The sequence below is a fragment of the Lichenostomus cassidix genome, chromosome 3 (genome assembly GCF_008360975.1).
Source record: "Lichenostomus cassidix isolate B80296 chromosome 3, HeHo_3.0, whole genome shotgun sequence".
In the NCBI taxonomy this organism is placed as follows: domain Eukaryota; kingdom Metazoa; phylum Chordata; class Aves; order Passeriformes; family Meliphagidae; genus Lichenostomus; species Lichenostomus cassidix.
In genome coordinates this window covers 34,680,328-34,708,280 of record NC_139483.1, presented here as the reverse complement: position 1 = coordinate 34,708,280, position 27,953 = coordinate 34,680,328, and the positions used below count along the sequence as shown (strand labels likewise).

The window sequence follows — 27,953 nt, the reverse complement described above, 5'->3', positions numbered from 1 at the left end:
ATTGATTTGCCCCTTGGTCTCATATTTCTGCAGCTAGTCTGTTTCCTTACAGCAGAAAACAAAACGTTGTGTTTTGGTGAGGCTATGTAGTGAATCACAAAGACATAGCAATTTAAAGGGTTTTTTATTGTATTGCACAAGGTATTTATGCAATCCACGTAGGTACTGTATTGAAGGATCCACATTTCGCAAACATTGGCTGTTGCTGCACACATCACTAGCATTGTGAATAACCAGTGCCTTCTTCAAAAATTAAAATAATCAGTTGCAAGTTTAAGCATGTTGTGGAAATAAATGAAGAAAAAAGCAAGGACTATTAATACATATTTTTCTTCAAACACACAAATATACAATTTTCAGAAGAGCACCAATAATGCCAAGCAACTATTTTGATGAGATACTGTATGTGTAGGCTCTGCAGTAAAAAGCCAATATGCACACAGAAAATATATTTCAACTTTTAAAATAATTTAACCATAATATCTTGCATGTGTCACCTGTTTACAACATAACATTTCATATACAATGTCAGGCCCAAGCCTCAACTTGTGTAAATTTGTGCATACTTATTTAAAGCAGCTGAGACTCTGGACCAAGTATTCAAGCTGAAAAAGCCTTCAAACTCTTCACATGTGAATTCATAGTGGTAGTATAAAACTGAGAAAGTAGTTAGGGTGAATTTGTAACAGAAATGGTACTATGGAAAATGAAGAAAAACACTATAAAACCTTCAAACACAAGGTTCTAGAAAGAGGCCTACATGTAAAGTGATACTGCAATAATTTATAAAAGTGAATAATCAATATCAGTCTCCTTTCTGACATTAACAGATTCTCACCTATTCAGAAGCCTGTAGAAGTGAACTAACCAAATGTCACAATCAGTATCATCCTCAAATGCAGTTTCTTAAGTTTCTGATCATTAATACTGGTACTTAAAAACATTTTGTATTTGCTGAAAATTATTATTAAAATTTACCTTCCTGATATGAGAATTTAGCGTAATAAAAATCATGAAAAACAATAGGTAAAAAAATAGCATTTTAAGAATATTTTTAGAAAACCCGTCAAACAACTGCAAATACAGCTGAATTTTAAACATCTACTTTTGAACTGTGGTCTTTTGTTGGTTTTTGTTTAAGTGAATCACTTATAAAGAAGCAAGGGAGTACCAGTTCTAAGATTTATTCTTGTCCATTACATTGAGGACCTCATCCAAAAGTGAGGGCCCCAAGTCAAGTTGTAATGAGAGAAGAGAGCCTGTAAGATCTGAAAGGGATTCTTCTGACTTTGTCTTGGTTAGTTCACATGAAAGCCGACTGTCATCCAATAAATCAACTGTTTGCCAATCAGTGCATCGTTCGGAAAAGCTGGATGAGTGACTGTCGCTACCGTTGGTAAAATGTGAAGAAGAACCATTTTGTTCCCATATATCATCTTTGTATGTTTCTTCATCCTCCATCTCTTTACTTTTCTCCTGCAGTTTTTCTTCTATTACTGGCTCACAGCTAAGCCTAGGATTTCTTGATGACCTGATGGATTCTTGTTTTGAATTAAATGTCACTGGTGACAATAAAGGCAATGTAAGGGCTTGAGAACCACCAATGGCAGGAAGGGAAATAGCATTTTTGAGCACTGGTGATGGAGTTTCTGTAAACATGGATTCAGAAGTGCTGTTTGCCCTTAAGAATTCATTGTGGAGACCAAGCTGGCTAACTCTGGTTTCACCTTCATTTCCAGGCAATAGCTCATAGTTCCCCTGCAAAAATGAGATGTCTCCGAAAACATCATGTTGTCCCTCCTTTCCAATGTGTATGGTGTGACGAAAATCTCCAAGTGGAGGACTGATCATATCAGGAGACAAGATATCCCTTAGTTTGAATTTCTTCCCTTTCTTATTGTTAGCAGCTTTCAAGTAGATGGGCGTCTTGGCTGGCATCTTGCTTGTACTTTCTGAGAGCAGTAGTTATGGAAAAAAAAAAAAAGGTGAGGGAAGGAGAAGCCTCTTACAAAGCCAGTTATTCTCACGAGATCTTCAGCGTTAACAATGTTACATCATCATCTGGAACCACTCTTGCACACAAAGTCTTTTTCTTCTGATACAGAGAACTGTGGAATTGTGAAGGTAAATGTCTTCCACGTCAGCTCTTCGCAAGGTAGAGCACAAGTTTTGGAGTCAGTTAGCAACCAAATGCCCTGCTACTTCCACAACTTGAGAAAACCTGCATGAGACACAAAATCAGGTTATCATTAATTTATTTTTCATGGTTCATTCATTCTTGTTTTTACCAAACTCCCAACTTAGTAACGGTACTGACAGTTCCAGCCTGCAGATTAGCTTGATGATGTTGCTTCCCTTCATTAGGCAGCATAAAAGAGTTCAGATTAATAAGGGCTAGCTAACCTTTCTCTGACTTCATAGTTTTATTTTTGAAGTCTGAGTTTTTTAGACACAGTTGCTGAGCACAATTCATTTGATAAATATCACTATCTCAATCTTCTCCTTATTATAGCATTCCAAGTGCTGACCTTTGAGAGCACATGCGTAACAAATTTATAACATTCAACAACATTAAGTTTTTGGTAGATCCAGGAAGACTGACAGAGTCATTCAGGAAACCTTTTAGGATGTGGAGTAGACTCCCTTGAATTAAATAACTGGATAATTAGGTAAGTATTCAGATACTTGCAATTAGTGCTGGAACACTCACAAACTGTCACCAATAACATTTCTGATAATTGTGCCCATTTAAATGGATAGTTTTAGGTACTAGAAAAAAGAGCTAGTCCAGGTCTATACAATTTGTTAGGAACATCCAAACTCACAGACCTTAGAGGAGACTGATTCTTGTGACTACATTCTTTAGACTACATGAATTCTTCATAGCAATTAGTTATAGGCTAGCTCATGAATTATGCAGACCATGAGGCCACAGTGATTCAAAGTTGCTCTGTGCAACCAGTTGAAACAGTTTTTGCAAACAGTGTTGTCCTTTGACAGGCCTGATAGAGCTAACAAGGGCCAACAGGCTATTAAGTCAACAAGCTATTGAAAAACACTCTTTGTTAATACTTTAATGGTATATTTCTTCCTTACAGTGCCAGTTCCTAACCCTTGGACAATCTCAGAATAAATGCATTTTTTCTCCTGGACATTTTTATACTTTCCTCTATCACATCCACACACCACAGAACACCCCTCCTGATCAGAATACTCAGCTACAAATCTGTCAGCCTTTGTCCATCACCACCCTCACTGTGTAAAGGAGATTACAGCTGTTACACAGAAAGACTGTTCTATACCAGAAGTGGAGGGAAGCTGTCTGTAACAAGAGCTACTTTTGCTGCCTTTTATCCATGCCCTGGCAGGTTTTTTCCTTCACCAAATTAAGCCCAGTACGAATCAGCAGGTTTAAAACTCAACACTGTACAGGTACACACCCAGGTTGTCAAGAAGCATTTAAGCATTTGAACAAATCCTTTAACCGCAGTAATTAGTTCCTACAATGGGATACTTAACTGTGCGTCACAAGGGGAGCTGGGAGTCTAGCCAGCTCAGTGCTTTGGGTTTTTGATTCCCACCAGGTATCTACTGCACTTAAAAAATGTTGAAAAGCCTTCCCCACACCAAAATATATCAGACGTAAACAGATGAAAGTTGAAATACAAAATAAGCTCAACATTCAATAATTTATAAGGGCATTTTATAGTATAAGATCAATTTTGAAAACACAGTTGATCACATCAATCTATTAAAAGCACTTCAAAGCTTCCTTCTACACAACAAAATGGTAATTCAGTAGAATCTACAGTATAGTAGGAGATTCACATTACATTTTCTCCATGTGAGTACAGCAAGATACAAAAGTAACTCCTTAATAAGATCTCTACTTGTGCCACCTGCAACGGCAACAGAACTCTTTAAGTCAAATCAACCTTGCAATTTTAAATTCTAAAATTCACTGCATTGTTTCTACCCATTTATCATTCTGTCCAAGCAACCCACTTAACTAAACAAAATTACCTCAACTCTATAGAGAAGACTATTATCAAAGAAAGACAAATGGTGAGGTTGTTTTATGTTTCTCTAGTGGACTCAGTTCTATCTCACTTCCCAGAAATAACAGGACAAATTCTCTCTGATTCTAATTTCTCATTATTTCAAGTATTTTAATTTGGAATGAATGGCAATGTAATGACAAAGTCACACCTGTTGATCACTAGTTTTAAAATGAAAGACAAATGCTTGTTTATTCTAAGTTTTCATGGCTTCCACTAGGTAGGATGTGTATCAAAAACCATTATCACCAAACTCCACACATAGGTTTACAAAAAAACCTGAAGGACACAGTGAAACATGTGAACATCAGGAAATGCTAAAAAGAAAACATAAAATAGCATTTAGACAAATAGGCTGTTTTGACCCACAAGAAAAGCACTCTATTTTATTTAGTTCATAGCTCAGGTGAGAAAAAGGTACAAAACCTGAAAGCAGTGCAAACTTTTGGGCACCCAGATCTCCTTTATTTCTTGCACTGTAAGAGAACCCCAGTAAGGGGCAGTGTAAAACCACACTGCCTGACAGGAGGCTACAAGAGACTCCACTATTAAGAGTTATAATCCCTCTCTATACAGCAGTCCCTTTAATTGTGAAGGCCTTGCCTTCCAGCAGTCCAGTGCAAGAGGCTTGACATTTGAGCAGAAGCAAGTTCACAATATCATGCTTAGTGCAAGCACCATTTTGTCTGCTGAAAACAAAAGCCACTCTTACTGAAGATTTCAGTAGCCACAGTACTGGAAATCTGCAAATTACACCTTTTAAATAAAAGGGCTCCCTTCTCAATGGACAGGCCTTCCATGTACAACATGACATAGGCTTCAGAGGAACTGTATTTTGTTTCTGCATATCTATCATCTTGGTCAACTACTGCCTAAAGGAGTACAGATTTTAAGCTACTCCAAACAAATAAATATTCACTTAGCCTAAAATAATATTTTTGCTCATATTTAATTTGCAATTAAATAAAGAAGAACCTATGTCAACATATAATATACAGCATACAGACACACACATATATAGTAGTTCTTTAAGAAAGAAAAAAATATATAAATCAAACTTTGGCAAATGAAGAAAAGCTTAACAAGACTAAGCCTCCAGCTCAAATCCTAGAAAACTAAAAAATTAGTCCACAACATTTTCACAAGAATTTTAACACATTCCCTGCACTCAGCAAGATGTAATGGCATCCCAAGTGCACATGGGCTAAGAGAAAGGACACAACACACTGAAATCCTAATATCAGACCACACAAAAAATTTTGCCTTGTCTTAAAATGAGACCTTTTTCTGATCTTACTGCTAGAAAAGTCTCTGTTTTGACTAATTTCAGCTCAGTAACTAAGAGATTGTATAGCCAAATTGGAAAGCAGAATGAGAAATTACCAGAAAACCAGAAGTCCATAATCTTGGACTGCCAGCCTAAAGTGGAAGACCTTAATTTAAGTGAAAAACAACATGAAAGGGTTTTTATTCCAGTTGAAAAGATATCCTTCTCCTAACAAGATCCAAACATGAGCCAAACCAGAGAAATTTCAGCCCAGTGAAAATTAAAGTTTTAGTTTGGCTGTAGCACTTGCTCGTTTTCATTCCTATCACTTCACACTCTCATGTAAGTGTTTTGCTTGGTAACAAAGACTAATATTTTTAGAGGTACTTCTGAATCTGCCTTCCGTCCGCTCAGCAATCATCACCTTCCACACAGCTCAAAGTTTTCCATGGATGCCTTAACTTATTCCATGGTCCATTTTAAAAGGGCAGACTATCAGCAAATATCTCAACAGCTAAACCTGCAAACCCAGAGACAAATAAGGGTCAAGGTGCAAACTTTTATTTGTGCACATATCCCAAGAGACCTAGATCCTTAAGCAAAGAAATTATAGAGAGAAAACCACATTTCCACAGAGCTGAGCCAGAAGCAACTGTGTGTGCTGGGAAGCCTATGGGCTTTCTACAGGGCAATCCCTTGCAAAGGCTCTGCCTTACACATCACTGACTAGAAGCATGTGAAAGGCCTTTCCAAAGCATAATTTAAAATATCATTGAATTACCTTGTGGAGCAAGTCAGTAAGAGAAAACTGAGTCTGTACATTATCTAAATGTCCAAATGAAAACAGTGACATAGCAAAAGACAGACACAAACTACAAAACAAGCAGCTGCAACTTTTCTACGTGATGAAGTATCTGCAAGCATAGAAGAATTAGGCTTTAGGGCTTCATTTTAGGTTTTAGCTACCAGTAGCTTTCAGCAGTACAAACAAACTGTTAAGAACATCCCTGTCAATGTTATTACTTTCACTATATCTGAAACAACATCAAGTGTAAAACACATTTTTACTGGTTTTATAACAAGGGCCTGAAGTCATGCAGTCACAATTCCTGAATGCTAGAAAAACAAACTTCCAGTTTAATCAAGTCCTCAGGTACAAGAAAAGCATCAGATGAAGCACAACAGAGCTTACCTCTCATGTTCCTGGGGATTTAGGTATCCATATCAACCACCAGACTCTGAAGATGAGAGGCCACAGGTCTGTCCACTTCTATACCAGGCCACCAGCTCTCCCCTTACAGAGCCACCACCTTCTAAGTAGCTTTAACCACACCAGGTGCTACCACTTCTCCCTCCAGATTGTTTATCTAAACTTACATTGTTTGTAAGAGGCACAGCCTTTGAATGAATCTGTATTAACATCAACTTTCCTTGATCAGGTTAGAAGTCCTTGTCTCCTTTGCTTCTCCTTTCATCAAAGAATTGGCACCTTCCTGATTAAAGTTACAGATTTAATTACTGTATGAAAACAATCAGGCTAAACATACTTCAGGTCAACTAATTTTCTCGACTGCACTCAGCTGACTCTCCTAGATCAAATCTAACCCATTGCATTGTGTCATCACATACACTTCTTAGAAAATGAAGGAAAAAAATCCCAAATCATTCCCACAGCTACAGAAGCACAGGTCAAGAGAGGACCTGACCCTATGGTGCAGTTCATTCATTTCTGCATTGTCCTGAAAAGACAGAGATCTCATGTGGTAGTTGTGGAAGGTATTTGTCCACCCTGCTCTAAAAAATTTCACATGCATGCAGACTACATACATGAATTTACTTCACAGAGGTCAGAGAATATACACCTGAAGTCTTCCCTGTTCCAATCTGGGTTCTGATTAATACAATTAATTATTTTATGCATTCTAGGTGTGAAGAGTTAATTAAAAAAAAAAGCAAAGTAAATATTAAATGAACAGTTCTCTTTGACAGCGAAAGTTAAATGTAAGGAAAATCACATAAGGATACCTTTTCATTTCCCTTGCTATAAAACACTTTTTCCCACATAAATCAAAGACAAATAGTATACTAGCTGTGAGCTGTCCACCTGAAGAAGTGTTAATTGCCACTAAGTGTAACCACAGACAGGGACAGGCTGCATAGTGTCTTTCTCTAAAAGGATCTTCCATTTCTCCAGCACCCTCCTCTTCTTCCCCCCTCCCTAAAACCTAAGTTCACAAACACAGAAAAAACAAGTTCTTGACATGACTTTTAATTGTTGACTCCTTTAAATCTTGCCACTCTGCTTAGCAGCCTTTCAAACAGATTGAGCTGGCATAAATCATGTTAACCAGGGAGCACTTCCAACTAACTTTAAAGCACTAAAGTACTTGTATTTTATATTGAAATGAAGTAATAATCTATTTAAGAGTTTTTATCTTAGCTTGTAACAAAAAGAAACAATGGAGAACCGACCTGGTTTGGGGGGAAGAAAAAAAAAAAAAAGAGGTCTAATATGAGCAACTAGCCTCAGCCTCCAGTTATTATTTTGTTCTTTATCAGTCTGAGATTACAAATGCCCTTTATCAACCAGAAACCTTCATCCTTGTTAAGGTACTTGAATGCTAACCAAGTTGTTTCTCAGTCATCCTTTTTGATCGAAGTGAGCAGGGGGAATTCCTCATGTGGTGATAGTGGGTGAATAATTCTAAGCCTTCAGATATGTCTTTCCCTCTCTCCCTTTTGAACTACCTCCAATTTTCCAAGATCCTTTTCCAAGCAGATTGGAATTAGTGACAATATTTTAATATGATTCTCCCTAACAGCATATATAAAGACAAAAATCACTTCTTTCTTCCCATTATCTCTGCCTTGTTTTTAAACAAGATCATAGTTCTGCTCTTATTCTCACCATCTTACAACAGGAATTTTCCTGTATTTATAGGGTAGCATTAAATTTCAAACTATTTAAGAATTCTTGTGCTGGTATAACAAAAACAAGTTCTCCATGCAGAATAAACTATAATGGAAAAAGTAGAATTTGTTACTGGTTCAGAGTGAGCATCTCCATTTTATTTTTTTTAGGATCAACATACACATTTATTCATTTAGTCAACAAATTTTGCCAGTACAGCCAGTGGCGGCGCTCAAATTACACAGTCCAGTAAGACTCTACTCCTTTGGGGAGCGGGGGAGGAAGGCTTTCCAAATTATCATTCTTCAGCAAATAAACTGGATTTATATCCTTCAGGATAAAACACAATGCCATACTTCAGAAAGAGAAACACTGCTGTGAATCAATAAATCAGTTGAGCTTCCTTCATCTTCCTCACCAATGTCCATCACTTGCAAATTTGTACTATAACAATAGTACTATAACAATTTTTATTTGCAAGCTCTTCATAAAAATAATATGCAGCCCAATGCTGTCCAAATAGATTTCTGCATTGTTTCAGTAGAAATATATCCCTCTTTGATGCTGACTTACTTCTGACATTTACTCTGAGATTCTAAATGTTTTTAATACATGCTTTGCTGACACTGTAGAGGACTAACATTTTAAAAATCGGGTTGTGATGCAATATGAAATTAAATGCCTTATACAGTCTGTTTTTGTAACTGTGCTTATGACTACTCATTAGAATATCTTAAATAATTCCCTCTTTTTTATCAAGCAATTTCTTTCACCTTTCAACAGGTTTGAATCACAGCTTGCTTTCGGCTTTGAAAAGTTAGCATCTTTTCTAGAACAATAAAAACCTTCCCTTCTTTTCTCCTCTTCTCCAGAGACAGGGATTTAATGAGCTCACTGTATTCTGTTGTTCAGCTCCATGGACAGAAACAGGTCTTTCTTTATTACCTTCTCCTTAGCTTTGTAGGCTGGTACATTCATATATACAGAGTTAATTCCATAGAGTTCATTGGCTTCCAAAACCTGGGAGAGTGCAAGCCCATGCAGCTTTAGGCAGAGGTACATGTCAGTACAAAGAGCAGCACGTTACCTCATGCAGCCAGCCAAGGGAAGGTTATGCTACGTCAGACAGACTGTGCGCTGAAGCACAGACACACATCTCCTCCTACCAACTCACACACCAGATGAGCAAATAGCTGGGAACCATAAATCCAGAAGCCACAAGATGGACAGGCTTAAAAAACTGGCCATCAGTTCTCTTCAGCCAAAGGAAAAAACATGAAATGGGACAAAAAAAAAAAAATCCCTACAACCTGAGCCGATGTACCACCTAAAAGCCTGGCTAACTGCTCCGGCTGAAATCTCAGCTGCCCGTTTTGATGTCAGCCAGCAGCACTCAGATCAGTTTAAGTGGATTATGAATCCATACTCCACATCCTTTGTGATTCTGAGCAGGCTAGCATAGATGGCTTTCTCTTTTGACGCAGAGGGTGTAGTTGCTCAGCCCAACTCTGCTCTCAAAGCCAGTTTAAGAAGTTCCCACCTTGGATTCCTCACTCGTCATAGCTGGTTCCTGGTTCTGCACCGCAGTTCCTTGTACCCTCTGCAGGCAGACGGGCCAACAAGCCACACTTCAAACTGCTCACAGCCGCAGTTCTCCCCACTGACTCAGTTTACAGGACAGGCTTAGCAACAGCTGCAGCTGCCCGATGGCAGTGCTTCAAGAGAGTTCAAGCCCAATATAACTTGCTGTCAGAAAGGCATTCTCTCCTTCCCCCCAACTGCCTGCACACACTTGACCCCTTACAGGCCAGTTCAGCACACAACAAGGTGGAAACTAACTAGGAAAGGGGTGTAAAATCACAAGGCTTGGAGCGAGGCTGCTACGTTCAGATGTAAAAAGTTCTTTCACTTGCTAAGCTTGTGCTAAGCTAAAAGTTCTTTCACTTGCTCTCTTGAGACATCACTCTTAGAAAGCAAGGACTTCTGGCAGAAAGGATGGGCAATCCTTTCTCTTCTGCAAGTAAAAATGCCCATGGAATTACATCCAGACTTTATGCACTTTCTGAAGCAAAAATGGCTATGTAGCTCCACTTGTTTCTGCCTTAAGGTTCCCAAGACTGCTGTCATACTGAAATTAAGTTTTTCTAACAATAGTTAAGATATTAACACTATTTCTGGAAAGGATCCTTAGCTTAAAATTTCCTTAACTGCTAGCTGCTGACAAAAGGCAATCTCAACCACAAGGATCTTGCAAGGTTTCAATAAAAACCCAACCACCAAACCCACAAAACCCTCCCCTGAACTCCTGACCTCCAATTCTCAAATATGCTTCATCTCTAAGTCAAATACTCCTTATCATCTCCTTGAAACACACAAGTGACATAGGCATATCATAATCACCAGTTCTATTATTCAATTCTCAGAGTGGTTCACTTTAAATAAGTATTGACCATCTTTAAGTGGCTGATAAACTAGTTTTAAAACAAACTTGAAAGCCAGAGAGCCCTCTATATGCAAAGACTAACAGTGAGGTAGAGATATAAAGATACAGAAAAATCTAAAGTTGCACAGGACTAATTTTTTTATTACCTAGAAGAAGGATGAACCTTCTGCTCTGTTGCAGTTCTGCCTCCTTCAGAGAGGTGAATGGTTATCAAGATGAGATCAAAGGTTATGGGGTTGGGGTAGATGGAAGAAAGGAAACGCTTCAATAGATTAAAAAACCCTCATTGAATTACTTTTTTTGGTCCAACTCATGCTCTCTTGAAAGAATGGGGCTGAAATCACAGAGCAAACAGGGCTTCTAAAATTTTGTTATCTATATTCCATCTCAAGTATATTGTTAGCACAGCTAAAGTAACTGGTTTATCACTTTTATATGAAACAAAAGGAAAAAAAATAGAAATTACATCTTCACTGTGAGTTTCTATTCTACTTCTAACAAAACAACTCCACTATTTGAAGGCACCATTTGAGCAGAGGTAAGAATCTGGAGCAGTAAGTGACAACTGGGAGACGTCATATTCTGGAGCTGCGCTGCAGTATGTCAGTAACACCTGCAACATGCCCCAGCTGACAGGGATGCACCACACTGGACAGCAGTGCAGGGGTCTCCACTTCCTCCTGAGATCTCTCTACCACAGACATTTGCTTCTGTTAGCTTGAGTTGCTTGTACTCAGCTGATCAAACTTCATTTTTTCTGGAATATATCGAGCAGTATCCAGGTGCATTCACCCTTTGTGCCAATAGTAATATTTCACATACTGCTCTTAAAACCTACCAGAGTTAATGAATTTAATTTGAAAGAAATTAATATACTCAGCGCTTGTACTGAGGTGTACTGTCTGAATATTCAGAGTGCACAGTGGCAATTTGGTGCTAGTTTACTGATTAGCAGCTGATATTTCTTTCAAACTTTAAATCCCATGTATTTAATTAAACTGTCCAAAATACTGTTGTCTCAAATCCCACTAAAGCTACCTTCTCAACACTCAGAGTTTACCTCAGCCAGTACTCATCACTCATTTTCCAATTACTGTAGCCATATTTCAAAAGATAAGTGCAGACCTAAGACAAAGCTTAAGCCAAATGGTGAATGAGATGACAGCCCATGTATAAGAGAAGACTGGACTTTGAGCTTGCATGTGCAGGCAACATGACAGAAAAAACAAAAGGGTCAGGGAAGCATGTTGTATCCAGTGAACCCAAGCAGACCCAGTGTACTGCAAGTCAAGTCCTGTCCTTTGCAGCCTTCTGGAAAAGCATTTTGCAGGTATTCGTTTTCTCTCTGCATTCTGCAGGGGCTCCTGCTTAGAGCTTTGCCTCAAGACTGTAAGCGAACATAAATCTCTCTGCTCAAAGGTCAGTATTTCAAAGTGCTCCAAAATGGACATTTTGTTTTCAGAAGCAGTGTCAAGGGAAGGCGTATTGGCGGCAGAAAGAAGGCTTCTAGTGGGCAGTCCCATTAGGGTAATGTAATCATGACTCATGCTCCTCACCCATTTCCTGACTAGGGCTGTGCATGATCAAAAGAAAGGCAGCCACAGAAATGCTGCCGCTCGTTAATGTTAACTGGCCTGAAAGGATTACAAACTACCAGAAAACAAACTCATTGCAGAGTATCCTATTTAAAGCCTGACATAAATCGACACTGACAAACACAGTGGCGTAACACCAACCAAAACAACAACTTGCTTTGTTGCGAGAAACAAGTTACAAGTTTTTATGATGAGTTCTACCCGAACAAACCCTCTCACACACCTTTAAGACACCGTAAATCCCTGGGAAGATGCCTAGGGAGAGGGAGGGTAATATCTAGTCGCTAGTTAGTATCTAAAGAAATGCAAGATACAAGGACCTTCTGAAGAGGATCACACCAAACTCAGACTGCCATAAAACAACCACCTCCTCCCCAAAAATGCCGTTAAAGAACATACAAATGGGGCAAAGCATGGGCTAAAGTTGGGCTTAAATGGCTCTCACCTTATAAGAAAAGCACTGCATGAGGCAACTTCTGTCTCCGTGTTCTGTCCTGTTGGGCAGCCCAAGTGTTCACTTAATGATGCAAATTGCTGTTCATTTGTATAAAGAGTTCTTCAGCAGAAAATAAATTTCAGATTCTTGTTGGGACCTCGGTCACATTTAATTTGTTCCAAAACCCACATTAATGAAAACCCCAAAATTAATCAGATATTTCAACAGAAACTAGGCTAGACGTTAGGTAACAGATGCCAACACCCAGCTGCACCTCTCTGCAGCCCTCACAGGCCAGATAGAATCACAGTATAATTTAGGTTGGAAAAGACCTTTAAGATCATCAACAAGACAACTCCTTTCCCTCTCTCCTACCTCAGAAGCAGAGCCCTATATTTGCAGGTCCCTTTCACGCCTTTACAAATGCCAAGTAACTGCCAAACATGCTCCTCAGCACCAGTTACTTTGTTCCTTATGGAACTTCCAACAAGGGAGATCAAAGGGGAGAGATCCCGAAGTTGACCATTAAATATATAACCCATTGCCAAAACCATTGCCCATAGATTTAAGACTGATCAGCTGTGGCATTCCACTCTCAGGATACTGAGGAGACCTGTACCAGGTGTCTGACAGCCAAATTCAACCCAAATTTAACAACCGCTGGCTTTTTGGTAATGACTCAGCTCACCGTTTAGGAATCTCACCCTTTTGCCCCTCATAATATGAACAGTACTGGGGGACACGGGGGAGAAGCAAAGCGTTGCACAAGGCACATGTTTAGGTCTGACTAAACCAACACCAGCTAGGTATATGGAGCCTGCACTTTATCCAGGTTGCAGTAATTACTTTAGAGTTGAGAGAAGCTGGTTCTGAAACAGAGCACACAATATACCAAGGTTTTATATTGCATTGTGACACTTGCTGCTCGACTGTTAAAGCTCTGTTTGTCTTGTTTATACAACTCCAGCAGCACAGAAATGAGGTGCAGCAATGCCTTTAGGCATGGATGCACTTCGGTATTGACCAAGAATGAGCTGTTACCACATGCTGCAAGTCCTTCATGTACCAATTCATACAACTGGTATGGAAAGCAGTGGCGTGTAGGCAGAAAAATAAAATAACATCATTCCAGGACCTACTTTCCTGTGTAAAGGGCATATTTATTTACTTAATCCTCTAATAAGTAGGTAAGATGAAATTCTACCTTTACTGCAGGCTATTTCAAGCAAATTCTAATGGCTCTTGCAAGCTCCAGGGAGTCAAAATTCAAGCCATGGGAGGGGCAATATGTTGCTAAGTGTGGTTTACCACCCTTCAAAAATTTAAGAAAAGATGACATGTTGTAGAGTACAGGGCACACGCCTACAGTGCTGACAAAAACTTCTGCTGGGGGGAAGGGAAATCATGCAAAATGAAACCCAACAACAAAACAAACACCACAACATCAACTCAGAAAACAGAACCTATGTAAAGATGATCAGAAACCAGGCCACCTTAGTAAATGGACAGGTATTCCTGATTTGCTTAGTGTAGGCAAAGGAAGAGAAACTGAGGTCAATTTCCTGGTCCTGATTTGCAACTCCAAATCATATCCAGAAAAAAAAACCCACAACATATAATAGTGTAACAATGCATCAGGATTGCATTAATTTATAGCACAGTGTGGGGCTCTCTTCTCTCATCCTTACGTTTCTTTTAACAGAGATTAAACAGTAGAAACACAGGCAAGGAACAAACTTTAACTCCCTGAATCACACAAGAGCAGAGACAGTACACTCAAGAAATTTAAGAGGGAACTTGCATCCAAGTAGGGCATCAACATCTCAGTGTTACTTCTTCAGTGCTGGACCACAAAAAATTAATGGATAATGTAGGGCCTGTTCCACAGCCTCTATGGACATAGCTCCCTTGGGAAGGAATAGAAATACCATAACTGAAACACAATCCCAGCAAAAGACACATACAGTAACTTCTAAAAGGTATTACTCAACTGGCATTCCTTCTTTCCCTCTATACATTGGTGCTACCTGGATTCACCACAGATAAGCTCCTTCTGGCTGCAGAAGCAGTGGGCAGTGTTCCCGAGCTTCTTCCTAGGAGCCCAAGGAAATCATTACCAGACAAAAGTTTTAAATTGTTCACCAACAGCTACGAAGATCAATGTTAAAAGTAGTTCACCTCCACTGGTCTAGTCATAGTCTTCTTAACTTAAACCACATCCTTGTGGAAAATGGGATTTTGTTGTTGTTTTGTTTGTTCTCTCAGAAAACAGCACTAGATAGGGTTTATCCTACAATAATTTGAATTAAACATATATATTCTTGAACAAAAATCCAGCCACAGATACTTCTGTTAAACTTTTGCTGCTCCTAAAAAGGCCATAACCCATTCACTTCAGAGGACAAAAGTGAGAAGGCAGAGACAATTTATCATGGGAAGAGGAAAAAGGTGCAAACAACAATGAAAAGAAAAAAAATCCTGCACCTAGTCAGTAAACTAAATACCAAATACAACACATTAGCATCTTGCAGGAGAACAGTTAACTTTTTATAGTCATCAAGTTCCCACGTTAATGGCTGCTGATTGAGTTCACACCTCCCAAAGTGAGTGCTTCAGACTGTCTGAAACAATGCAGCAATTTCACTCAGGGTGCCAATACAGGCTGAAACATCTTAAAGCAAAATCTCAATTTTAAAAAACAAAAAATTGTGAATACCTGAAAAATCCAGAGAGACTCTTAATCTGACTTGCACTTGTACTATTCCATTCCCAGTGACTTACTATCCAACAAAGGGAGTGCTGCTTTGGAACTTGATTAAGGCTGATAATTAATGTAACTCCCTTAATACCTCTTGCTAGTCATCTTTCTTATGCAGAAGAGATGGAACATTTTTAACTTGTTTTTTCAGGCAGCATATTCTTGAGCTTTCCACTGAAATTCTGCAATTTGCTATGTACGTGGAAATAGCCATTTGCTCCTAGCTCAAACACTTTCCTTTAAAAACAACTAAAATGAACTTTTTGAGTCATTAGTTTACACCTTTTTTCTTTTCCTCTTTCTAAAGTAATTAAATCAGTGTAATTATTGGAGGCTATTACTACTGCAAACCAGATCAGAATCAAAACTCTTGCTTTACTAAATAGATTACAAGATACAAAACTGGTACATCTGTAATGGAAGTACAGACAACTTGCAATTTATACAGCTCTTCTTTCAGCCCAGTACATCCACTGAAAACCAAAAGTATCATTTTTTTTCCTGTCATGGGAGTTCAGAGTAGATCTGAGTTATACAGATCTACTGTATACAATTATGAGTAACACAAATACAAATTATGAGCTCTTACACAGCAGCTTAACACGCCTGATTTCACGCCTGGAGTTTCTCTCCATTTGTAGGCCTTAAAAAGTAGTGCCACTCCCAAGGTAGCCTAATGTTACAAAGAGAAATTGGAGGTTTTTTCTTTGGGTATTAGGACTTGTGTGAGCTTTCTGCTCAGCAGGACTTGCAGCCTGCATTGCCAGGGGTGCTTTTTAAACTCATTGCCTTCAATTCACCCATTTCAATTGGAGAACTACCCTACAATGATCTGCACTGGAAGACTGAGGATCAAGGGGAAAAATTAAAAGGTAGATAATGAAAATAAAGGACAGAGTGACCTTGACTAACTGTGTCCTAGTTTCAGCTGGGATAGAGTTAATTTTCTTTGCGGTAGCTGGTACAGTGTGGTGTTTTAGATTTAGGATGAGAATAATGTTGGTAACAGTGATGTTTTAGATGTTGCTAAGCAGTGTTTACACTAAGGCAAAGGTTTTTCAGCTTATCACCCTACCAGTGAGTAGGCTGGGGGGCACAAGAAGCTGAGAAGGGACACAGCCAGGACAGTTGACCCCCACTGTCCAAAGGGATATTCCACAGCATATGGCATCATGGTCAATATATAAACTAGGGGGAGAGGTGGCCAGTGGCCACTGCTCGGGAATTGGTTGGGCACTGGTCAGCAGGTGGTGAGCAATTGCACTGTGCATCCCTTGCTTTGTACATTTAATTCTTTAATTATTATCCCCTTCTTTCCTCTCCTGATAAGCTGTCTTTATCTCAACATAAGAATTTTACCTTTTTTTTTTCCCCTAATTCTCTCCAAATCCCACTGGGTGGGGGAAAGAGTGGGCAAGCAGCTGTGTTTAGCTACCTGCTGGGTTAAACCACTTCAAGCTGGTATCAGAACATCAGTAAGCTACTTGAATTTTAACAGCAGCCCAAGTCATGCATTCAAGATTAAAATGGAAGACTAAATCATATAGGCCACAGTTCCAGGAAAGAATATTGTGCTCAGAAACAGTAATAAGAGGTCGGAAGAGACAACTAGGCTGAACCTTATCCTCTTGAATTGTAGTCATAAGGGGCTACTTCAATTCCCTGCTGCGTGAGAGGGCACTGGCAAGGGCAAAGAAAGGCCCAGTGATTCTGTATTTGATCATCACTATGTCCAGTCCCTGTAGCCACCATTCCAGGGGGATATCACTAAACAAAAGAAAGTTCCAGAAAGGACACAAGATTGATATTATCGCTTACATTTCATAGAAGCATACAATTGTTAAGGTTGGAAAAGACCTTTTAAGATGAAATCCAACTATCTAGCTTCAGTTTGTTAGACTGAAGGCAGTCAAAGCAAGTACAAAACAAAACATACCTTTTTGTAACAGCAAGAAAAATTTACTCAGGCTTATGGTAGATTCTCTGTTATTTGCATCTTTGGTAATTTTTTTTCTTTTTTTAAAAGAAATTACTATTGTCTAATTCAAACAATTTGGTCAGAGCCAGGAGTCACACTGACATAGAACTGAGTCACAACTGAGGAAAGGCCTACAGCTTGTCATAAGACATGTTCCCAGTGGTCTGTTCTGACTTTTATCATTTCAGCTATGAACAGTATTTTCCCCCTAAATTCATGGCATTTCTTTTAAGAATTAAATATTTGGAAAAGCATTTTTATCTAGGGAAAGCCATACTAAATTTTTAGAGGCTTTCTGTCCATAGATTGTGTTTCCTTGGCCATCAAGATGACTATGAAGGTTAAAAGGACAAATCTCCTGGAAGTCATCAAAACAGAGCTCTCATAAAAACTGTTGTGTTTGGAAAGTTCTCATCTTTCAGCAAAAAATAGAAAGAAGAAAAAAAGTAGATCTCTGTGCTGGCCACTACTTCAAATCCTGCATGGAGAATCAAATAAATTCTTTCCTGTCAAATCGCCATGAACAGTTTGAGATCTGCAAGCTTTAAAAGCTGTTTCTCCTTTGACACTGTGCAAGTAAAAGGGCACCCAATTCACAGTAACTTAGCCTATTCAAAATGAACACGAAAAACATAACATTTTAAAGTACAACTGTCTAAAAAGGGTATCTGAAATCATGACCAAGCAGAATCCATGTTCAACTACAGATACTCAGTTTTGAAGAAAAGCACAATTCAAAAAAAATAAAAGTGGTTTCATTCACTTTTACTAAAAAAAAAAATTCAAATAGCTCTTGAATTTGAAAATGTAACTAACTTCTTTTCAACTCACATCTCTTATATATTGTTACTACTGTAAAAATTGACTTTGGGACCACCCTTGTACTTTCAGGATATTTATACAAAAACTACAAACTTTGAAATTTGGAAAGCCCAGAAACTACTGCCAGCTACCTCACCAGATGGACTGAAAGAACACACTGAATCAGAGCACCTGAAAAATCATCTGCTACCATTTCAGTCATGGATCTTTAATGTACACACACATACACACAGACAGCTGCTCCTACTTCCGCAGATACCTCTTTCATTACAGAAAAAATACACCCCATTTCTCAGATGATGCCTTTTTAACACGTCCACCTACACTTCAGCTGTCTTGGAAGCTTTCATTTTAAGGCTTATTTTCAGAGTTGTTGATCAATATCTGACATTGCCATTCAACATTTTCTATCCTCTTCTGCAGCCATCTGTGTATGTTTGTTTAATGGGAGGATTAGAAGGAGGTGGGAGAATTTTAACCAAAGTTTTTAAACTGTTCTCTAATGAGGTAAAACAAAATGATCTATTTCTACTCCCCATCTGTACGATAATGCCCTTTACTCCCATGGATACACAATACATCAAAATCCACAACATTGCTAACAGGTTCTGGCACTTCTGTACTTTTCAAGCTAGTTCTGACTCTAAAATTCATACCTGGAAATGTGTCTTTTTCCTGTCATTCTGAATTACCAAGATAGGCAATTTTAAGGTGTTAAACTGTAATTTTTACAAGATTCAGCAGCTTTAGCGTCTGCCACCTGGAATCTTCTGAAACCCTCTCTATTAAAAACACCAGCCTTCATGCTTACATTGTGCCATCCCCACAAACAACTCAGCTGGCAGGAATAACCATCAACCCAAATTCAGATCCATGACAGAAGCTCTGTGTAAGAACCAGGGATGTGGAACCAGGAGATGGAGGACATTGGATGTGGGGAAGGGACTAAGGTTTATGCATAGATGCAGGGAACACAGACATTTACACAGGTTTGATGCAGGAAAATTGGTTGGAATTTAGCAATAGGAGTAATTTGCATGTTTAGATTGTTCATTCAGGCATTGAAACCTGCTTCTTTCCTTGCAGATTTTTCAGTTATATGCAGACTATAGCTTTGTATATTCAGAGATGACTTACACTTGAATGGATATACTGTTCACACCAAAGGCAGTGTCAAAAAGTTTCCAACCTCTCTGTTGTAGCTTCATTAGATAACAATTCTGTCATTTCCTCCTGTACAGCTGTCAGAGCATGTCCCAGTAATCAAAACCTTATACCATGCCACAAAATACCTTATTTACAATGTATATGCCTGTGCCCACGTAAGAGGTATGGTTGTAGTCTCAAGGTAAAATAATTACTACAACTAAGAGTGAAAATAATTCTCAAACAAAAATGTGAAAACTGTCCACAGCATAAATTACTTGATTGTTCAGCATTTACATTTGGAAAGGCAGGTTTTATTTTTCTCCTCACAAACTCCTTTAGGAACCCCTACAGATTCATGACCTTCCTGAATTCTTGCTATTTTAACTTTCTTCTTTGGGACATGAAATATGCTTTTTTAGGAGAGCTGTACAGTCCACTGCTATCAAATGGATTACTTTGCTGTCTTTGCTGTTGACCTCAGGGGATCTTATCTGAAAGACTCCAGAGGCTGAGATGGGTATTCATAATGCCTGAAGGTACACAGAGAGAAAACCAGAAGAAATAAAGCCTCCCTTGCCACTAAAATCATACCAAGCAAGTGGGGAGGGGACATACAGAACAGAGCAGCTGCCAGCAGCATTACTGGTCTGCTCAGTCCACTGTCTTGTTCCTATCAATAGATCTGCTATTCAACCTGTACATCTTCTGTGTACCCCCGATTACTTTGCATAGCACTAATAAGAAACAAGTTAAGGCAGATATGATAACAGTAACAAGCAAACCTTTTCATTTAAGGCTTTAATCAAACTGACTAGATGCTACAGTTGCATTCTAGGCAGGATGACCAAACTGAACAATGAATTACTATAAATTTGTATTACTGTCGCATCACCCCCTTAATCACAAGCCACTTATCTAGTATATTAAGAATTATGCAGACATAAAATGACAACAAAATCTCACAGAAGACAGTTCTTCAGTTGTTGCATCTTTTGGGGCAAGGAATACCTTGCTTTACAACAGAATTGTAACTGCTAGGAGCATGACCTCCCTCCTATTTCACCTTCCAACGCCAACTGTTTGGACTAAAGCAAAGTATAATCCTGTATGCCATACATATGATGGACACGGTACTCATTCTTCACCCCAGTATGCCCATCTGGTTTTTAAACATCTGAGCAGAAGAGACCCCCATCTTACCCTCTTACAAACTGTGGTTATCTGCTACAGGAGCCATGAGCAAGCAAAGAACCAGCTTAAAGTTGATGAAGAGCAGTAATCTTTGGTATCTGGAGCAGAAACATGTGAGCTGCATCTGACGTGCAGGACAATTAATGGCACCCTTCCCTTGTCCCTCTTTCACTCACCATGTAGCTCTCGCTACAGTTCAAGCCTTCCTTAAATTGGGCTAACCCCTAACATTATTTGTAGGAGCCATGCATCCTTAAAAGGGAAACACCAAACACTACACAGCCACATACCATCCTCCAAATGAATACAGACAAGTCATGGAAAACCTAAAGAAAAGTGCCTTTGCAAAGACCACAGCACTGGGGAGAAAATGGCATGACTAGCCTTTACATCACATTGCAACAGGAAGAACCTACACCTTCTTTTTCTTCACCCTCACTGTGGCATGTGCAACTTCTGGTGTGAGGGATGCTTTTGTTTTTTATTCTTTGTGGTTACAGAAACATGAATTCTCAAAGAACCAGTGAGTCACATTAATGCTTCAAATGACAGGGTGTTCTTAAAATTCCAACTGATTAGGTTGTCATATGAAATCTGAACATTGAGAAAACTGATCTAACCATCCTCTGGAAACAAATTTTACCAAACTGAAACTATACTTTGATTCCCAGAAGACAGTTTATCAAACAATCCAAAAATAAATACCAAAAATTAATATTGATGGCCATTCCCCTACAGAATTTCATTAAAAGCAGTGGCAAGAGCACCTGAACAAGATCCTGCCACATTGAGGACAGGATATTTATGGTATGCATCTTGAGCACAGCAAAGGAGAGAGAAAAAACAAACTGAAACATTCACCTTAAATTCCAGCAGACCTTGGACTAATCTTTGCTTGAGTTTCAGATCTAATTTACCCAATCTCACTAATAACCAGAATTTAACTAAATCACAATATGTACTGAATCATATTAACTGAGTCAAAAAGGTAAAATTAGAGGTTTCTAATAAATAGGTAGGCCTTCATGAAAAAGATGTACATAAACTTACACAATTCAGACTTAAATGGGACTGCAGATACACATAAGAAAGAATAAAGGATGGAACTTATTTCTGATCAAAATATCTTGATGAAAAAAAATTTAAAAGTTTAGATTCAAGAAGTATTAGAATGAAGAACATTAAAAAATTGTTCTGGGATCATAAGGATTCTTATGGTTCAAAATTACTGAAGTATTGATTTTTTTGTAGATTTTCAAAGCTTTCTGAGTGAGAAGAATCCATCAGTGCTGTCATATACTTCTTGAGAATATAAATTAAATATGAGGAAAAATACACAAAAAAATGCAAGAATGTAAATATGGGGCAAGAGTCCCCACAACACTGGCATTATGTTTCTGTACATCACTTGGTACTAGTGCATCACTCAAGTACAGGAAAAAATAACCACACAAAAACCCTGTCTATTACACAGGAACTGACCCACCCATATGGTTTGAGACAACCACCTTCTTATAAAGAAATTAAGGAACTTCACTAGAATAGGGAAAACAGAAAGTGTTTATCCAAGCAACAAAATCCATCAGCCTCTTCTTTACTAAAGATTATTCAAAATATTACAGGGATCAGGCTTTCTCCTGGTGAAGATCATGACAGAGCTCTGCTGGCTAGAAAGCTGGTTTCACAACCTCTGGAGAAACGCTTCAGAGATGCTGACTGTGGTGGCAGCAAAGCACCTTTGATCTTCCTTACAGAGTATCACTGAGAATTATGAACCCCATAATTAGAAATATCATATGTAGAGCACTATGGTTACAAACTCAAAGAACACAAAGTTAGAAAATGCCAAGATTAGGTTACTTGTGCAATCATTATTTGGTTCCTTCACCATCTGCACCACCCAAAAGGACTATGACAGAGCTTTTTCTGACTTTTTTTTCTGATTTTTGCCAGAATAACAGGCTATAGGGTTTGTGTTTGCTTGACTTTAATGTTATACTGTACAGACTTCTTAAAAAGTTAACGGGGAAAAAAAACCAAATTATCAGACTAACAGTTTGCTTTTATTTACTGTTTTTATACTAGTGCCTAATATTCTAATAGGAAAAAACCCCACATTTGGAATGAAGACTCAACACCTGTTTCCTTTGTTTAAGGCACAACACAAATCCTCAGATACATATAAAATTTCTACAGCAAAACAGTGAGAAAGGGACTTGAAACATCTGGTATTTCAAAGGGACAATAAAAAAAATACACCTACATTTTAGATCTTCCAAGCAAAGACATGAAGCAGTATTTATTTTTAGAAAGTTCTTACAGTTGACTTAAAAAAATTAATTGCCATGTAAATGCACCTAAACAAGCTTGCAGACCTGACTAAGCAAGTCATACCTAGTTTCAGCTTGACATCAGCTCTTGTATCTCTTCAGGTCAACTGCTGTTTACATGTAACCACAGGAAAGTTCACTTAGATCATTCAGTATGAGACCCAGCACGAAAACTCACAGTATCAGTCCATTTAATTTCTTATCTAACTAGCTCCCCGTTGACCTTTATGATAGAAATCAAAGCAGTGTATTAGATTGGGTGAACATTTTTCTATTATTCAGTGCAAGTAAAAACAGCGTGAACACAACATTTACATAGTTAAGTTGTATGTTGTTGTTTTACCATACATAGTGGGGGTTGAAACCCTTAATGTGGCTCCCTGGCATTCATGAGATACTAGGTCATCAAGCTTCAAGGGTATTGCACAACTTGCTAATTTCAAAGATAAGTATAACTGTAATTCAAATTACTTGTGCTAAATGTACATTTCAGTAAAATAGTCTTGCATAAAAAGCTACTAAGATCATGACAATACAATTTAGTTTGAGTATTCAAAAACGACTTTCACATTTTCAGAGCTTTAGGCACTAAAAGTGCTAATTGACTGTAGGCTCAGTCTGTAAATGGCCTGCAAATGGCTTATTTCTCCTCTTTAAGAAACAAAAGCACAACACAAAAAGGAGTAAAATATATTCAGCAGTTCACTAGCCTCTCAAAAGAAAAATCTCACAGTTGCTTACAAAGATTAATGACTAACTGTGCTCTTGTGGACTTGACTAGTGGTAAAACCATAAGACAAATGTTTGTTTCTACATTTGACTATTTATTCCACAAATATCAATGAAACTAAGTAAAGGTATAAATATATCTTGTCACCCTGGACAACTTTGTCCACTCGTAATCATCTCATTTTATCTTGGCAGTGTGTTTTCTGAGGCTTTACTAGGTCTTGATTTAACCCTTGAACTATGAGGAAGTTAGTCTTGACAGCCAGCTCCAGCTGCTTCCATCAGACTCACCTTCCCAGCAGCCACCATGCTGGATCAACATCTTAACAACATTAGGAACATAGATTATGAATGTGAATACACAACGTTGTAAAATATTGTAAGCAATGCTTATCTGCATGAATGTTATCCAGAAATCTTCCTTATTTCAACCCAGCTCTAGAAGTGTGTCTCTTCTTCAGCACGAGCTTTACTCAGTAGTTGCACCTCATCCTGCTTCACACACAGCCTGTCAGTGCTTCAAATCTGCTCTCACTGCTCTACCCAGGCACATCCCTCAGCACCCGCGAGCTGCCTTCACTGCCTACTAACCGGTCTGCTTCGCAGTGAGAGGAAATAATTTAAGCACAGTCCTCCACCCAACACCTGAACACAATTCTTCCCACATCCTCCTTTAAAGTTCAGACTGAAGTTTTTTAGGGGAATTCACCTTGCTATCACACAAACAAACAAACAAACAAACAGACACACACCTTCAGCCCACTGCCTTCCCTGTAAGCACTGCACCCATGGAGATACTGTGGTTATTAGGTACAGACCACCCAATTAGTTCAGTTGTACCACTTGGGGGAAGAAGAGTTCTCCATGAGATGGTTCAGATGTTGAAAAAATATGTTTACTCTGACGTGATCATGACGGATGGCGAGGGGGGAAGCAGTAATGGTTTCGTTTGTTTACAATAAAGTAAAATTTGCATGCAGGAGGATGAAAGCTTGTGGTGGTTTACATCATTATGAAAGGCCAAACAGGCATCAGGTGACCTGATCCACAACAATTCTGTTAACTAGGGTGAGGAGGAAGAACTGGTCAGAGAGCATTGCTGAGCCCCTGGGACACAGCCTCACTGAAGAACAACCTGATGGCAAATTCTGCATGGCAGAAAGAAATTTTTTTAATGAAGTTCCCTCTTCTGCCCCACACTACTTCTCAAAACTTGAGCAGGGGATCAGAATTTCTTCTATAAGAAGCCATCTGTCTTAGAAGACTATAAACCAAAGCAGCCTACCTAATTATGAAAAGCTGCCAGCAAAACATGTTTTGCCATGAACGTGGCTTTGGTTACAGTAAAGCTGATATAAGTGGTTTGGAACAGTTTTAGATGCCTCTTTCAAGTCAATGAGACATTTAGCCACAGCAGTCAAATAGGGATGGTGCAGGCCCACGCTGCCACTGCCTCAGGGGAAGAGTGGCTCTGGGCTGCCTCTTAGGTGATATCCATCTCTTTCCTTTCTAAAATTCACTCAGGCTACCTCCTGGTGATTCAGGCTGGCTTTACCAATCACAGAAGAGAGGCAGAACCACAGACGTAGTTTCTGCAGCCTGATTTTTACTTCTGTGGATGTAGAAGGTGATTCCCAGAGAAGAGTAACTGTGATTATCTATAATCTAAGGAGAAGATAGGCTCCATTGTTTCCTTCCCAGATACCGTTGGCTTATGCTGAGGCCAGGAAAAATCATTCCCTTCAGTACTATCTACCCACCAAAGAACCTGCTCAGTTCCTCTCCTTTGCATGCTGTAATGCAAAACAAATGCTCAAAGCAAGGAGTGCCTTGAACACAGGAGTTTTCTCTTGCTTTTCTGAATGTTTCTGCTGAAACACTATTTTTAACATGCCATAGAGTGCAAGCAAACCTTAATGCTAATGCTAAAAAAGGCTGAAGCCTTTCAGTACAAGACACTTTAAAAATAAATCCTTGCAACAGTAATCACCTGCTGATACACGCTTTTATGTTTAGCCAGCTGCTGAGATGCCACATCTGTCACTTCTTTGCTTCCAGAAATGTGTTTTCCTTTTCTGTAGGGAAGGAGAAAATTCTGTTTCTAGAATTGTGCTGAGTATCATGATGCCTTTTTTGGTATCTCTGTCATTCCTCTAGACATCTGAGCCATGGCACGTGGATTATAAGATTTCTGGTAGTGTGTATCTAAAGAATTGTTCAGCTTTAGATTTTCATTCCTTAATCCTTCTGATTTTTTCATCTACATTTTCCTCAACAACGTTATATTCTTACAACCTATATGTAACTGAAAATAATGGTCTATGCAGGAGTCCTTGTCTCCCTCCCCAGATATTTTTCAAAGGAAAATAAGAAATCAGAATCATATTTGTTACATTAAACATTTCATAATAAGTCTTCTTCCTATTTTTAAAACATAGCAACAATCTACAGTGACGCAAATCCTAAATTAATTACTTCCTCTATTTTGGTCTCTTCTAAATTTCAACTGAAAATAAATCAAGCCCTTCTTATTAATTTACAGGCCGCATTTATTCATCAGCAACCCAACACACATTCTCAAATTTGACTTCCCGACTTGAACTCTTAGCTCGACAACCAGCATCACACCGGGCCCTGACTTGCCCCCAGCGCCGTGCTTGCCCCCGGTGCAGCCCCAGCCCCAGCCGGGCAGGGAGCAGCGCACTCAAGCTCATGGTTATTCTTAGCCGCACGCAGGAGGGCGCGGAGAAAGGGGACACGCCGCACAAAAAGAAGGGCAGCCTGTTTCGGGGGGCGTGTAGGCTGGGTATGCCTTCTGTCTCCAAGGCAAGGGCATAAAATCAGGCATGCCAAAATACACTGGTATGGAAATTTAAACCGATATAGGGGCGAATTTCAGCTCGAAATTTCAGTGATGTAGAAACACCCCGAGTCGTTCTAAGCGATAGCTCGGGCATGAACCTCTCGACTAGCCAAACACGAGCATTAATGGTACTCTCTCTGACTACCCCGAAACGCGTCCCCTCCCTCCCAGCCCCCCGAGCGGGCGCGCTGCGGCCCCGCCGCCGCTCCGCAGGTCAGGAGGGGCAGTCCCGCGGTCCGGACGCGGGACTCCCGGCGGTGGCGTCCCTCCCGCTCCGCTCCTCGCCCCGCTCCCCGACTTACGGCGCTGCCGCTGCTCCCGCGCCGCTCCTCCCTGCCGCGGCTGCGGAGCCGGGAGGCAGCGGGGCCGCCCCTCCGCGACTCGGGGCGAGCGCGGCACCTGCGAGCGCCTGTCAGTGCGCGGGCGGCGGCGCCCCGTGTCCCGGGGGCGCGGCGAGGGCCGCGGGCGGCGAGCGGCTGCCGCGGGGAGGCGGCGCTGCCGGCGGCGCTGCGGGCGGGGAGGGCGGGCTGCAGGGAAATCCTGGCACCGCGGAGCGCCGCGGGGAGGCGGGCAGGGAAGCCGGGAACGACCAGAATAACAATAAAGGCTTCGCCCTCACCTTTTTTTTCTTTCTTTTTTTTCCCCCTTTGTGAGGGTGGGGGCGTTGGGGGCAGCGCCGGGAGGCCCTCCCTACACCCCCATAGTGTCCCGCTGAAGCCTTCGGGTGGACAGCCCCCTTCGCCCCGTCCCCCGAGCACGGTCAGCTCCGAGGTGTGCTTTAAAGCTGATGATTTTTCACCCAAACCCTCTTGCCCCTCACCTCCTCGGCGCCCCGATCCGTCAGGGGTGAGGTTCAGCCCGCTCTCCGCCCGCCGTGCTCATTCATCCTGCCTGTCCTCCATTATTTACGCGTTGTTACGGAGCGCTCAGGCTTTCACGACTCGGCGGTCTGCGATTTGCAGGTAACCGGCAAACACTGCGAGAGCCGGCGAGGCGCAGGGGCGTCTCGTCCCGCCCAGCGGCGGGGCCGGAGCGGGACAGCAGCGCGGAGGTGCAGCGCGGGGCGCGGACCATCCAGCCTCGGCCAAGAGCCCTTTAATGACAGATTTAAGGGCACCTGCCCGTGTGTTTTATACAAGTGAAACTGCCTTGCCCACGACGGGAAAGGGCTCAAAATAGCTGTTGGCAGTCCAGCAGATTACTGACTAGGAAGCCCATAAATACTGCGCTGATGCCAAATTTTTAACAAGTTCCCTGGTTAATCCAGATAGAGACCCCGGTATTGTTTCACTTCTCGCAGTGACATCCTCCCAAAGGTTTCTGTTGGCAGGTACTTGGACTCAACACTCTGTGCCTGACAGTTTCATCCAAGGGTCATTTTTCAAAATGTTACTTTTGGCACTGCCATGCAAGCACTGCATGT

General features: G+C 40.2%; 1 protein-coding gene and 1 long non-coding RNA gene across 6 annotated transcripts in view; one reads left to right on the top strand and one right to left on the bottom strand.

Moving 5' to 3' along the window:
- The window catches only part of LOC146439446 (uncharacterized), a 73,396-nt gene that overhangs the window by 19,274 nt on the left and 26,169 nt on the right, over nt 1-27,953 (top strand). The window lies entirely within an intron of this gene.
- Nucleotides 106-27,621, bottom strand: CDC42EP3 (CDC42 effector protein 3). 5 transcript variants are annotated; one of them, XM_085055252.1, is made up of 3 exons: nt 26,833-27,002; nt 25,658-25,742; nt 106-2,221 (listed from the first exon to the last, which is right to left on the bottom strand). In XM_085055252.1, the coding sequence occupies exon 3, from the start codon at nt 1,936-1,938 to the stop codon at nt 1,177-1,179; it is 762 nt and encodes a 253-aa protein (XP_084911378.1). In that variant the 5' UTR covers nt 1,939-2,221; nt 25,658-25,742; nt 26,833-27,002; the 3' UTR covers nt 106-1,176. The 5 variants fall into 5 exon arrangements, with proteins under 5 accessions (XP_084911378.1, XP_084911377.1, XP_084911379.1 ...); XM_085055251.1 differs by lacking the exons at nt 25,658-25,742; nt 26,833-27,002 and adding an exon at nt 27,351-27,621; XM_085055253.1 differs by lacking the exons at nt 25,658-25,742; nt 26,833-27,002 and adding an exon at nt 27,150-27,326.